At 36.3% G+C, this 14,137-nt stretch overlaps 1 protein-coding gene across 1 annotated transcript; it reads right to left on the reverse strand.

The window, feature by feature from the left end:
* Positions 1-265: 265 nt before the first annotated feature.
* LOC116638762 (olfactory receptor 4P4-like) lies at positions 266-1,201 on the reverse strand. The gene has a single exon (XM_032414855.1). It carries the CDS (start codon positions 1,199-1,201, stop codon positions 266-268), a length of 936 nt encoding a protein of 311 aa, XP_032270746.1.
* Between the last annotated feature and the right edge of the window lie 12,936 nt (positions 1,202-14,137).

Genomic DNA, 14,137 nt, shown 5'->3' on the forward strand with positions numbered 1-14,137 from the left:
TGCTTTGGCTCAATTATTTTTCATGAAGTTTCCCCTACGTATACCATCTTAATACCCCCCAAATTAACTTAGTTTCCGATTAATTTTGGTATGCAAGAATCAGTACTTGCTCACTGATCACTTTAAACCTGTGGTCCTATTGCTGGCCTTCATTCCCCCCATGACAGAGATGGTCCACAAACCCCATGAGAGAGTCCCTGCCTTTTTCACTCACATCTCCCTCTTTTCTTTCTCAGAGTTGCTTAGCCAATAAACTTTTTTCAAGTTAACTGTGTACTTCCTTTGAAAATAGTGATGGGCACCAAATCTTTCTCATGGCTTTTTTCATCTCTGAATTTCTCAGAGTATAGATTAGGGGATTGAACATAGGAGCAATGATGGTGTAAAATAGAGCAAATATTTTGTCCTCAGGAAAAGTAGTAGGTGGTCTAAGGTAGATAAATATTGCAGGCCCAAAAAATAAGATGACCACAGTGATATGAGACCCACAGGTGGAGAGGGCTTTGCGTCTTCCCTCAGCTGAGAGATTTCTTAAAGTGAACAATATTATCCCATAAGAAACAACTAAGACAATAAAGGTTACTAAGGAAAGCATACCTGAAAAGGCAACCACAAGGACACCAGTGATGTAGGTATCAGTACAGGCCACCTTTAGCAAAGGAAAAATATCACAAAAATAGTGATCGATTTCATTAGGACCACAGAAGGGCAACCGGATTACCATAAAAAATTGAGGAAAGGAGTGGACAGCCCCACCAGCCCAAGCAGCTAAGAGTAGGAGACTGCACCTTGTCCTGTTCATGATAAGTAGGTAGTGGAGAGGTTTGCAGATGGCAGCATAGCGATCAAAGGCCATGGCGGTGAGAATGAAGATCTCAATGCCTCCAAAGAAGTGCATTGTAAAGATCTGTAACATGCAATTACTGTAGGAAATGGTTCTTCTTTCAACTAGCAGGTCAGCAATTAACTTGGGTGTAACCATAGAGGTGTAGCAGATGTCCATAGTGGATAAGTGGCTGAGGAAGTAGTACATGGGTTGGTGAAAAAGAGGGCTGCATCGAATGGAGACAAGGATCAGAAGGTTTCCTGCCAACAGGGCAACATAACAGAATAAGAAGAGCACAAAGCAAAATATTTGTATGTTCTGGTCATATGAAAGTCCTAGGAGTATGAACTCTGAGATGTTTCTCTGGCTTTTCATATATTTGGCTTTGGTGTATGCTTCCCTAAGGACTTACATTTCTGAAAGAAAGAAAAGATAATTCTAGGTGAATATTAACTCTATGAACATTATTTATAAAATTAATTAAAATGCATATTTTCATAAACAGTGTTAAGAATAATTGTTTTTGATTTATTGAATTGAGCTGATTTTTCTTTTTATGCTATCTTTTATAATCTATTATGAAATATTTTTATAATGGCAATAGACAGAATAATTACATACTTTTACTCAATATTACTAGTAATTATTTAAATATTTAAATACTATTTTGAAAATACATGTTACTACTATTAATTATACGTTTAGATAAAGGAGTGCTAATTATATCCTTTGGTCTAAAACAAGGAAAGGTTTTTCTCCATATTTCCCAGTTTTTATAACTTACACATAAAATCAACCTTCCTTCTTTTAAAATTATCTGAGAAAATTCCCTTAATTTTCTGGGAATGAATCCTGAAGAAATGCACATTTGTTTGAACTACTGAACCATAAGATGTGTAGAGCATACTATATTTTCCTACCTGGTCAAACATTGTCAATGGGTCGTGTGAAACCAATGGAATTGCTCTTACATTAGAAAGCAATTAGATGAAAATATATAGCAAAAGAGAGAATATCAATTAATGATTGAAATCTTGAAAAATATTCAGGAAACCCATTCTTTTGTCATACTGATATTTCATGAGTTAAATACAATTTAAAAAATACATGCTGTCATTGATGTTTGTGATAGCAATTGATAAAGGAAAGATAAAACTGTTGAATTGCCCACGTATTTTTGAATTTTGCACTTGTCATGGCTTTGGCAGAAAATTTCATATTTTAGATACAATCTAAAGATAAAATGCCAATAAAAGGGGATAATAGTGAAAGTAACTTGAAGACACTCTTCCTGGTGAGTTAGAACTCAATGATATTTGTTGCAATAATGAATAAATGAAAAATTCAGGAATTCACATCTCTGTATCTAACGTATATCTTAAGACATCATTTAATCAGTGCAAGATGAGATTAGGAGGAAGAGAAAGCACTTCCGAGAGCTCTTTTACCCACTAAGGAGGACATATCTGATTCTAGTGGGTTCACAAAGCTAGCACCTTCTACCTTAGTCTGAATCTCAAGTGACAGACATATCTGGGCCCCCAGATGTCTATTTAAAATACAAAACACTTTTGTTACAGTATTATTTACCAACAATCATTGTAGAGACTCATAGATTTAATATCTATGTTATTGATATTCCTCAAAAAGATTTGAGACGGCAAATAGTGGACAGCTATGGCATTTTTAGAATGGTCTGTACTGTAAGACATCAATTCTATTTTAAATTACTATTCAAAATTCTAACCTCATAAGTGTAGAAATTTTCAATTTGTTCCTACTTTGCTTTCAGGATCTATAACAAGGATCCCTAGCCTCCTTTATATAACAAAATAATATAATTATGTCACAGAGGGTTCAGCAGTTAACTGTAACTAAGGAGTACTGAAAAGCTTAAGAGTGTGAGGATCGTTGACCTATCTTCTACTTACTGCAACTGATACTAATCTTTGTTTATGAAGTAGAAACAATGTTAATTTTTCAGATATACCTAATTACTAAAACAAATTGATGTATAGGCAACATTTATCTAAATAGACTGTGGACGATAGAAGTATGGAAATCACTGGACCAATTCAAATCTCTGATTCTAAACAGAAGAGACATATCAAGAGAATTTAAGTAATTTCTCAGGATTTTAAAGTAACACACTGTAAATATGAAAAGACAGAAATCCTGTTTCTTCCTCAATCTGGGGCTATCTTTCTTTTTTTGTTTGTTTTTTTTAATTTTATTTTATTTTGTTACTTTAGTCACCATACAATACATCATTAATTTTTGATGTAGTGTTCCATGATTCATTGTTTGCATATAACACCCAGTGTTCCATGCAATGTGTGCCCTCCTTAATACCCATCACCGGGCTAACCCATTCCCTCACCCTCCTCCCCTCTAAATCCTCAGTTTGTTTCTTGGAATCCATAGTCTCTCATGGTTCATCTCTCCCTCCAATCCCCCCCCCCTTCATTTTTCCCTTCCTTTTCCTAGTGTCCTCCATGCTAAATAAGTGAAACATATGGTATCATATGGGGCAATCTTTCAAGGGAGAGACCTGAGAGGGATGTCATGAAGGACAGTATGGAAAAACTTTTTTGATTCTTCCTCTGAGCAGAAAAGAATATGCAAGACAATGGGTTGCCCAACACCCCGTCTGTCTTTTTGAGAATGTATGTAAGTAAAGAGGTACAGAACATTTAATACACACATGTATTCTTGGATTTGCTGATTCTAAAACATTTGAAATAATTTGCCTTCAGTTTTACAAAAATGCAAATTCCTCATCAGGATTCCTGCTTGTTTTCTAGATCATCATTGGAATTTCATCTCCAATAGCTCAAAACCCCAGCCTGTATTCTGAGGAACTTGCTCTATGATCAGCGCTGTTAGCAAAGGTAAAAGGGAAGAGGGAAAGTCAGTTGAGGAGAATTGCTGTCATAAAACAATAAAATGATACCGAGGACCCCTCCCATGGAACTATTGAAGTCACAATTGGTAAATAAAGAACATCAGGCAACCACTGAACAAGTGGTTGATATGATACAGTAGCAACACAGAAAGGGGCAGAAACGCTGAGGCATCTCAAATCAACTGACCAGTGTGATCCTGGAGCAAACGGCTTCATCTCTCTTTAGGCCTCCTCTTCCTCATTTCACAACTAAGCTATCATTACAAAATGCAGAATTTTAGTGAGGAATACATGAGGTAACACGAAATAACCAGGGACATGTGTGGTTCAAAACTGTCATTTTTCTTTTACAGTCTTTCATCTCTGAGTGATTAGGTTAGGACCACAGACTGTCATGCGTGCACACACACAATCAACGGGAAAATAAAGGAAATAAAAAAGAACATTTACAACATGGATTTAGCAAGTATGATCATGACAAACTCCAATTTCAACAATCTCTTACTGAAACTGTGTTAATAATATCTTAATCAATTGGTTATCTTAGCCTGTTTTGTAACACTAGTCACTAGTCTATTTTTTTCTCTACAAAAATGTACACAAACGCTTACTTTTTGGTATTATTTAATACAAATTATGTGTACCTTTTTGAAAATGCTGTTTATGAAGGAATACAGCCTGTCATATTTAAATAAAAGTTTCTGCCACAGATTCAAACTTTCCCTTAGTGTAACAGAATGTAGGGTGCTATAAACTTACCATGGTTGACTCAGATGAAACTACTCTATTTTAGTCAGGCAGATGTTTTGTAATATAAGAAATTCTTTGTTATTATACATATTCAAGCATAAACTGGTCTGTTTCTTTTTTTTTAAAGATTTCATTTATTTATTTGAAAGAGAGATAGAGAAAGAGAGAGAGTGCACAAGCAGGGGGGCAGGCAGAGGGAGAAGGAGAAGCAGGCTCTCCAAAGAGCAGGGAGCCCGATGTACCCTGGGATCATGACCTGAGCAGAAGGCAGATGCTTAACCGACTGAGCCACCCAGGTGCCCAAACTCGTCTTTGCTTAATAGGAATATGGAGGACTGCTTGTATTCAAGAGTTGGGGACACAATGAAATTCACTGCCAACTTGAAGATAGTTTATCTAAATCTACTGTTTTGCTCCCCAAAAGGGAGAATTTTGCTTATAGCTAATGTGCCACTAAAACTAAAGTTTGCTGAAACATTTTTATAGTAACAAATTGTCATATGCTGCAAGAGAAGTTATATGCTTTAGAATGAAACTATATAAAAATAATATAAAGAACACACAATTAGCCTAGCACATGTGTGGTGGGACCCTTCCCAAACCAAGGTGACAAGGGTAATTCACTAACCATAAGATCTGAGTGGCTGTCTGGTTAGTTTTGGGGCTGCATCAGGAAGCATTCCGTCCTCAGGTAGTGACTCTGCCAGTTTGTCTCTAGTACCAAAATCTGGAATCAAATGCGGAGAGTTACAAACCCAGAATTCAAACACATCCAGATGAATTCTCTGCAAATATTTTGACAATTTCAACACCTCTTAAATTTCTACAGTTTATAAGGGAAGTGGACTTCCAGTATTCACTAAGACTCAGTGATGCAAGAAGTAGATCTTCATCCCTCAGGAAAGCAGGTGAGAATTATGAAAGCTGATTTAGCTGCCCAATGATAGCGCTGAAGAAAAATAAGCAAAATGGGTTTTTATACTCCTGCAAAAGTTAGCACAAGTATTTAGGTCCTAGGAATCATCCCTTTACTTTATGCCTATGCCTGAAGATAATTTGGTTCAGAGGAACAGAATACAAACTTATGTGGCAATATGATGATTAATAGGTCTTTGAAATCTACGTAATTATATTCCCCGGGGCATTTCCAGACAGGTCTTGGCCCAAGTGTTGCAAAGCCGTCATCACATTAATGTGCTTGGTGCTCTTGGCTATAAACTTTCCACAATTGCTTATCTGGAAAAAAAAATTCACCCTTTTTCCCTGAAGGCCCCAAAAGGCTAAGTCTGACTGCCCTGTGCTCTTCCAGCTTTCTGAAGAACAGGAGGGAAATAAACAACTCTTCCCCATAACTTGGGAGGGAAGAAAAGCAAAAATAATATGGTAAAATTAGAAGAAAGAAGCAAAGTACAGCAAAACCTTTAATGTGTTTCCCATCTGGTTCTTTCTCTGCTCGCTGACTATTCACAGGTTGTTTAGATGCAGTCTCATCCTCATGCACTGAAGCCAGGCAGTCTCTCTCTACCATATGCCAATCCATGCATGTAAAGTTTTCTCATGCAAGAAGTGTCAGGAAATCAAATTTTATAATATTTAATTTGTTTCAGATCAATCTCATTAGCCAAAAAATAACAAAAAATGTACTGAGAGATTGTTGGGTGGATTAAGTTCATCTTATTACTTGATGTTCACAATAATGCATATTCTGACACACATATTATTAGCTTTACTATGGAGATAAAAACACAGAAGTTTCTAGAGGTTGAATAACTAGCTCAAATAGCCAGTAAGCAATTGAAACAAGAAAATGAGTTATTCTACTTTACTGCTTTCTTCGGGTCTTTAAGTATTTAATAACCTAGAGGAAATGAAAGATTCTAGCACTTCATCATAAAGGACATTATAACCCAGTGATTTAGAGCTTGTCTACATCAGCGGTATGCCCAGTGTTGACCAAGCTGCCCTCAAGAGATAACCTGTACCAATCTATGGCAGGAGATAGCTGGTCATGTCTCTAACCTTCTCCCTGTACACACACTTGGACAACCTTTAGAGAAGGATACATGTTGCATTCACATCCTCAACTGTTTAATTCATCCCTCTTTATATATTAGTAATGCTGCATAGTTATAATTTTGGTGAAGTGCAAATCATCATTTTTTATGGACACTTTTATTCAGATATATTTATTTATTTTAGAGGGATGGAGAGAGAGAGAGGGAGAGAGAGAGAGAGAGAGAGAATGAGCATGGGGAGGAGCAGAAGCAGAGGGAGATAAATTCTCAAACAAACTACACCCTGAGTGCTGAGTCCTGCAAGGGGGCTCTATTGCAGAACCCTGAGCCAAAATCAGGAGTCGGGGGCTGAACCAACTTCACCACCCAGGCACCCTTATTTGGGACACCTTTGTCCACATGTTTAGAAAATTTTTCTTGTAATCAAGGTCATGAAGATCTTCTCCTATATTTTATGCCGGATGTTTTTGTTTTTGTTTAACTTTTACATTTCACATATAGCTCTAAGATCCATTTTAAATAATTCTGTACTGGCGTGATGTATAGATGAAAGTTTTCTTGCCTTTTTTGTTTTGTTTGTTTTGTGGGGTAGATTAAGATGCCCAATATTTCCACTATCATTTGTTGCAAAAACTATTTTCATTTGTTGCAAAAACTATTTTTTTCACCACTGAATTGACTGCAGACTTTTGCTGAGATTACTTGACCATGTATGTGCGGGTCTACCACTGGGCTCTCTAGTCTGCTTTGTTGATCTTCTGGGGTATCTTTATGAACATACCACATCATTTTGAACACAGAAGTTTTGTAACATCACTGGAAATCAGATAGTGTAAGTTCTCCAAATTCTTTCTTTTATAATGTTGTGGCACCTATTTTAGGGCCCTAGTATATCCGTATGAGTTTTAAATCAGTTTGGAAAAGTTTTGAATATGTGCCTGTAATTTTGTTTGAGAGTGCTTCAATCTGGAGATTCCTTTGGAGAGAATTCACCTCTTAATAATTTTGAGATATCTGTCCACAAACACAGTCTTTTTTCTATTTATTAAGGTATTTATAATCTCCTAACAACTATTTTACTCTCAGAGTACATGTTTTCCTTATATCTTGCTACATTTATTCTTATTTTATAATTGTAAGACATTATAAATGGGCTAGTCACTAGTACAAACTATGAAATTGAATTATATATATTGATGTTTTATCTTGAAATTATGCTAAAGTGACATTACAAAATAGGAGAACTAAATTTGTTTGTACTCACAGTGAAATGATTGCCTATGTAAAAAGTTCTAAGTGTCTGTGTGTGTGTGTGTGTGTATTTGTGTGTGTACTAATATAATAGTGTTATATACACTTGCCTCCAAAGTAGTAATAAAGCAATTATATTTATTATGGTCATATAAAGAAGAGATTACTAGTTCAATGTTGTTATGTATAGCAATATAGGGCATGGTAAGAACTTGGAGGAAAACCATTAACAAGTATAATCTGAAGTAATCTTGGCTCTGCCCTTAATTAGCGTCTTGATCTTGGCAGGATCTTTAACTTCTCTATTTCTATTACATAATGTATAAAATAAGTATAAAAGCAATCGCAAGAATTATCTTATGAGTTTGTGATGGTGATTAAATCAGCAAATGTCTGCAAAAACACTCAGAGCCACTAAATATTCAATTTTAGTAAATATTGTTATTGTTATTACAATCAACCTAATTCTCTGACACAGTTTCCTCATGTCATAATGGATGGAATAATACCAACCACACAGATGTTATCAGTATTCAATGGGATCCTATGTACAGAGCACTTGCTACTATGCCATGAAGATAGCAATCAATTATTAAAGTATATATATATATATATATATATATATATATATGTAGGGGCACCTGAGTGGCTCAGTCAGTTAAGCATCTGCCTTTGGCTCAGGTCATGATATCAGGGTCCTGGGATCAAGCCTCAGGTCTACCTCCCTGCTCAGTGAGGAGTCTGCTTCTCCCTCTCCCTCTGTCTCTCCTCTTGCTGGTGCACTCTCTTTCTCTCTTGTGCTCACTCTCCCTCTCTCTCTCAAATAAATAAATAAAATCTTAAAAAAATAAAGTATATATATATATGTGTGTGTGTGTGTGTATACATATATATAGCAATTATAATGTTATTATATTTAGACAATAAGCATTATGATTAATTTTATGGTCACTTTTGTATACACTCTTTACATACCCACCACCAGTGCCCTGTTTGTCCTCTGTCGAGTATTATAAAGAACCTCCTAACTGGGTTTTCTTTCTCTGGCTTCCATCCCCTTACTGAACCTCACCCCACTTCATCCAAGACACATGTAGATCTTTATTAATATTATATTGCTTATTCCCTCTTCCTCATATTCCTCTTCATATTTCCATCTATATTCTCAATTTCTGCCATCATTCCCCCGTTCCTAAGGATAGAGAGAAAATTTCTTAACCTTGCATTCATAGCCTTTACATCATAAACTACCTCCGCTTTCTTACTTAGCTGCCTCTATGTGTAGGATCCACTACTTCATGTTAGGTTTGGCCACCTCAGATGATGAAGTGTGCACAAATGATCTCCCACCTGTGTGTTTACAAAGTTCCCCATGTCCATACTCAACAGAAACTTCACCGAGGAGATAATTTAAGTAATAGTCAAAACTTAGATTTTCTATTTCAAAAAACTTCATGAGAATACACAACTCATTAGAACCTAGGTATTTATCATTTACTTAAATGAAGAGGCTTAATAAATTCAAGGTCACATTAATCAAAAGGGATTTTTTTCAGGTAATGAAAATAATCATACAATGAAATAATGGAGAATAGGAACAACGTGACAGAGTTTGTTCTACTGGGGCTCACAGAGAATCCAAAGATGCAGAAAATCATATTTGACTAACTAGAATTTAAATAAGAACTTGAAATTAAAAAAATGAAAAAAAAGAAAATTTTGAATAATTTTATCAGACAGAACTTCTATAAGGGTAATATAGTTCCTATTTTCCCCATTGTTAATATCTTACATTGCCATTATGCATTTTTCAATATCCAGAAACCAACTTTGATCCATTACTGTTAACTAAACCGTAGACTTGATTTTGATTTCATCAGTTTTTTTCCCTCTAACTTTACTGAGATAGAACTGACCTACAACATTGTGTCAGTTTAAAGTACACAATGCAATTACTTGATCCATGTATACATCGTGAAATGATTACCATAGGGCGTCTGGGTGGCTCAGTCAGTTAAGCATCTGCATTCAGCTCAGGTCATGATCCCACAAGTCTCACATCTGGGTCCCCGCTCAGCAGGGAGTCTGCTTTTCCCTTTCCCTCTGCCCTCCGGCCTCTGCTTGTGCTCTGCCTCTTGTTTTCTCTCTCTCTCAAATAAATAAATAAAATCTTAAAGAAAAAAAAAAGAAATGATTACTATAATAAAGTCAGGTGATCCATCCATCAACTTCACATGATTATATTTTTTGGGTGGGGGAGGGTGACACATCGAAGATCTACTTCCTTAGCAACTTTAAATATATAATACCATATTGTTAACTATAGCCACCATGCTGTACATTAGATCCTCAGAATCTATTCATCTTTTACCTAGATGTTTGTTCTCTCTGACAAATAAATAAATAAAATCTTTAAAAAAAAATTTAAAAAGGAACACCTAAGTGGTTCAGTTGGTTATACCTAGATGTTTGTACCCCTTGGCCAATATCTCTCTCTATTTCCCTACCCCCACTGTTCTCCTCTCTGATTCTGTGAGTTCAACTTTTTTATTTTTATTTTTATTTTTTTTAAAGATTTTATTTATTTATTTGCCAGAGAGAGAGGGAACACAAGTAGGGGGAGTGGGAGAGGGAGAAGCAGGCTTCCCGCGGAGCAGGGAGCCCGATACGGGGCTCGATCCCAGGATCCTGAGATCACCACCCGAGCCGAAGGCAGTTGCTTAAGCGACTGAGCCACCCAGGTGCCCCGAGTTCAACTTTTTTAGATTCCACATATAAGTGTGATCATACAATATTTGTCTTTCTCTGTCTGACTTATTTCACTTAGCATAATGTCCTCAAGGTCCATCCATGTTGTCACAAATGGCAATATTCCCTCTTTTTTAATGCCGATAGATAGATAGATAGATAGATAGATAGATGATAGATTGATAGATGATAGATAGATAGATAGATAGATAGATAGATAGATAACTGATAGATAGATGCAAACATTCATGAAACATTCATTGGGTATTCTATATTCTGAGTGGTAAAGCAAACTTAACAAATTTAAAATAATAGGAATCAGTCAATGCACTTTCTTAGTCCATCATAGGATTAAACTAGAAATAAATAACAGAAAAGAAATCTGGAAAAGTCTATATTTAAAAATAAACAATACTTTTATAAATAATCCATGGATCAAAATGGAATTCTCTAGGGAAATTTTAAGAAGTATTTAGAACTGAATGAAAATAAATAATATTAAAATGAGGGAGGCAGTTAAAGCAGAGCTTTTTTTTTTTTTTAAAGATTTTATCTATTTATTTGACAGAGAGAGAGAGAGAGAGCACGAGCAGGGGAAGAGGGAGAAGCAGACTCCCCGCTGAGCAGGGAGCCTGATGTGGGGCTTGAGCCCAGGACCCCAGGATCATGACCTGAGCTGAAGGCAGATGCTTAACGACTGAGCCACCCAGGCGCCCCTAAAGCAGTGTTTTGAGGAAATTTAAAATACGGACTGTATGCATTTTAAACAAATGTAAAATCAATAACCTAAGTTTCCATCCTAGAAAATTAGAAGAAGAACAAATAAAATCCAAACCCAGCTGGAGGAACAAAATAATAAACATTAAGCAAGAAAATAATTACATTGTAAACACAAAAGAAGTACAGAAAATCAATCAAATCAAAAGCTGTTTAAAAAAAAAAAGAATAATAAAACTCATAAATCTCTGTCCAAGCTAACCAAGGAAAAGGAAAGAAGACATGTTGCCAGGATTAAGGATGAGGGAGGAGACATTATCCCTCATTCTATAGACATTAAAAGGCTAATAGGGGATAGTATGAATAATTTTATGCCATAAATTTGTCAGCTTAATTGAAAACACAAATTCCTTGAAAGACACACACTGCAAAAACTCAACAAAGAAGAAATCTGTAATCTGAAAAGGTTTATATCTATTAAAGAAATTGAATTAAACCATCCATAAAAGGACACTTCCAGCCCAGGTGGCTTCAGTACTGAATTCCACCAAACATACAAGGAAGCAATTGTACTAATTCTACACATTCTCTTCAAGTGAAAAAGGAACATTTCCCAACTCATTTTATGGGTCATATTACCCCAATACCAAAACCAGTAAAAATAATGCACAAAATGAACACTAAAGACCATTATTTTCATGAACGTGGGCATAAAAATCTGTAACGAACCACCAGTAAATCAAATCCAGCAATAGAAACCAATGCATCACAACCAAGTGGGGTTTTGATCGTCTTATTTCCTAACTCCTTCTTTCCAGCCTAACCCCATTAAAATGAGAACATCTACTTCTTGTTTATTAATACAAGACTTTTGTGTGTATATATTTAACTCTCTTTTCTCCATGAATGAGAACAGCACACGTGCTCAAGCATGCTCATCAAGTACGCTCATGAAGAGTCACTTCCTTCCCTGAGGAGCTTTCTTTCATCCTTAGTATCTCCGGGTGCTGCTCTCCTGACCATCATCTCAATCTGCCATGTATCATGATTTTGTGGTGTAGTGAAAGCTTTGTTTTTGTCATTTTGCTGGGCTTCTGGAGGGCAGGGCCTTTCTTTATTGTCTTGGTGGTCTCAGTAGCTCTTAACATGGCACCTTGCCCATAGTAGGACCTTAGTATATGGCTGTTGAACTGGACTGGTCCCACTCTGAGCTCGCTCAGCTTTTCATTTCTAACTACTGGTCTTACCGCTTCAAAATGTCTTGGTTACAATTATTTTTTTCTGATTAAAAAATTTAAACCTTGGTGGATTTTTATTTTCTCTGTATTTCCTGCTTATTCCCTCTATCTTGGTTAATCTTGTAACTCCTCTGTCTTTTTCTCAAATTTACCTGTTCCATTTCAGTCACTCATTATTTGCCACCTACCTTTTCTCCTTTCTGGGTTTCATTCCCCTTTTGAGGATGCATGTTCTCCAGAGCCAGTTTTGATCTAATCCCTCTAACCCCAAGGTTATATACTCTTCTTTCTTCACCGAAGTGCTGACACCCTCTTTTCTTGCCCTGCCTGCTTGCTGACTTAAGAAAGACACTATGCTTTAATTATTTGTTGAATAATAATGATGAGAGTTTGAACAGTTCTTTTTTTAACATTTCTGCTGATAGAAATAACTTAGTAGATGTTTGCACATCCTTTGAAGCCTGGGCATAAATAAGTTCATCTCATATTGTGAAAAACGTTGTACTAAAATCAGAAACAAATCAAAACAAATGTAAGTTTTGGGGGTCATTGATTTCCATTAAACTTGCATGGAGCCCTATGAACTAGCTAAAAATACCGTCAGTGAATTACATGAAACAACATCTTCAGTGGTGTTACATGTGACAGGGAAAAAGGGTGAAGTTAAATACTAATTTATTTCTCCTTCTGTGCAAGCTTGTCTAAATGAAAATGTGGATAATCTTGGGAAAATTAATTGAGTAGGGCACAGGAAGTTTTTTGTATAGATTTCTCTCTTAATTACTATGGAGCCAGCCAGAGCCTTGATTAAATAGCCATCATTAGATGTACTTTGAAAAATAATATGATACTGTAGGGGGCTTACTTTGATACTGGATTTTACATGTGAGTGAAAAGGTAAATTAAGGAAAGAAAAAACTAATTGATGAGAGAAACAGATGTCTAAGACTCTACAAACAGAGATTAGGTATCCTCCTCAAGTTTGGCATTTATCCATATGACATTCCTTGAGCAAATACGTGTTGTATGCCTTATGCCAAATACAAATATTGGTGTCATGACATTCAGTCTCTTGAAAAATGGGCAGGCTAGCAGAGGAGAGACAGAGATGCACAAAATCAAATGGAAGTCCCAAAAGGTGGTACAAGAGTATCTCTGATAATGATGAGAAAATGTTATTTTTGGCCAAGAGGTATGAGAAGTCTTCATGCAGGAGGTGTGTTTGAGATCAGTTTTCAAAAGGGAGAGCATGCCTACTGGAGGGAAGCCACAAATAAGAATCAAAGGGGAAGAAATACAAGGTTTGAATGGGGAAACAGTGAGAAGTCAGTTTGGTTGGGGGTCTAAGGAAAAACGCTGGGGAAAAAAAAAAAAGCTGACAATCCAGACGTGACCAAATATGAAGTTTGCATAACACTGGGGATAATAACAATAATAACAGAATAATCATTTCCTCCCAGGGCCTTTGGAAGCATTGGGAATAATGAAGGAAAAGTCTTTGTGCAGTTCCTGGTACTGAGTATGCATGCAATAATGTTACTATGACTGGTTTTAAGAAGGCAGTAGGAGGCTGTTCCCTGTGTTTGAGCAGAGAAGTGCCACAGTCCAGATGGTTGGACAGCTAGAGCATGCACCCGATGGGATGGGGTTGGGAGAGAACGAAGCAGCTGGGAGACGAGTAGGTAAC

The sequence above is a fragment of the Phoca vitulina genome, unplaced genomic scaffold (assembly GCF_004348235.1).
Source record: "Phoca vitulina isolate PV1807 unplaced genomic scaffold, GSC_HSeal_1.0 scaffold16, whole genome shotgun sequence".
Lineage (NCBI taxonomy): Eukaryota > Metazoa > Chordata > Mammalia > Carnivora > Phocidae > Phoca > Phoca vitulina.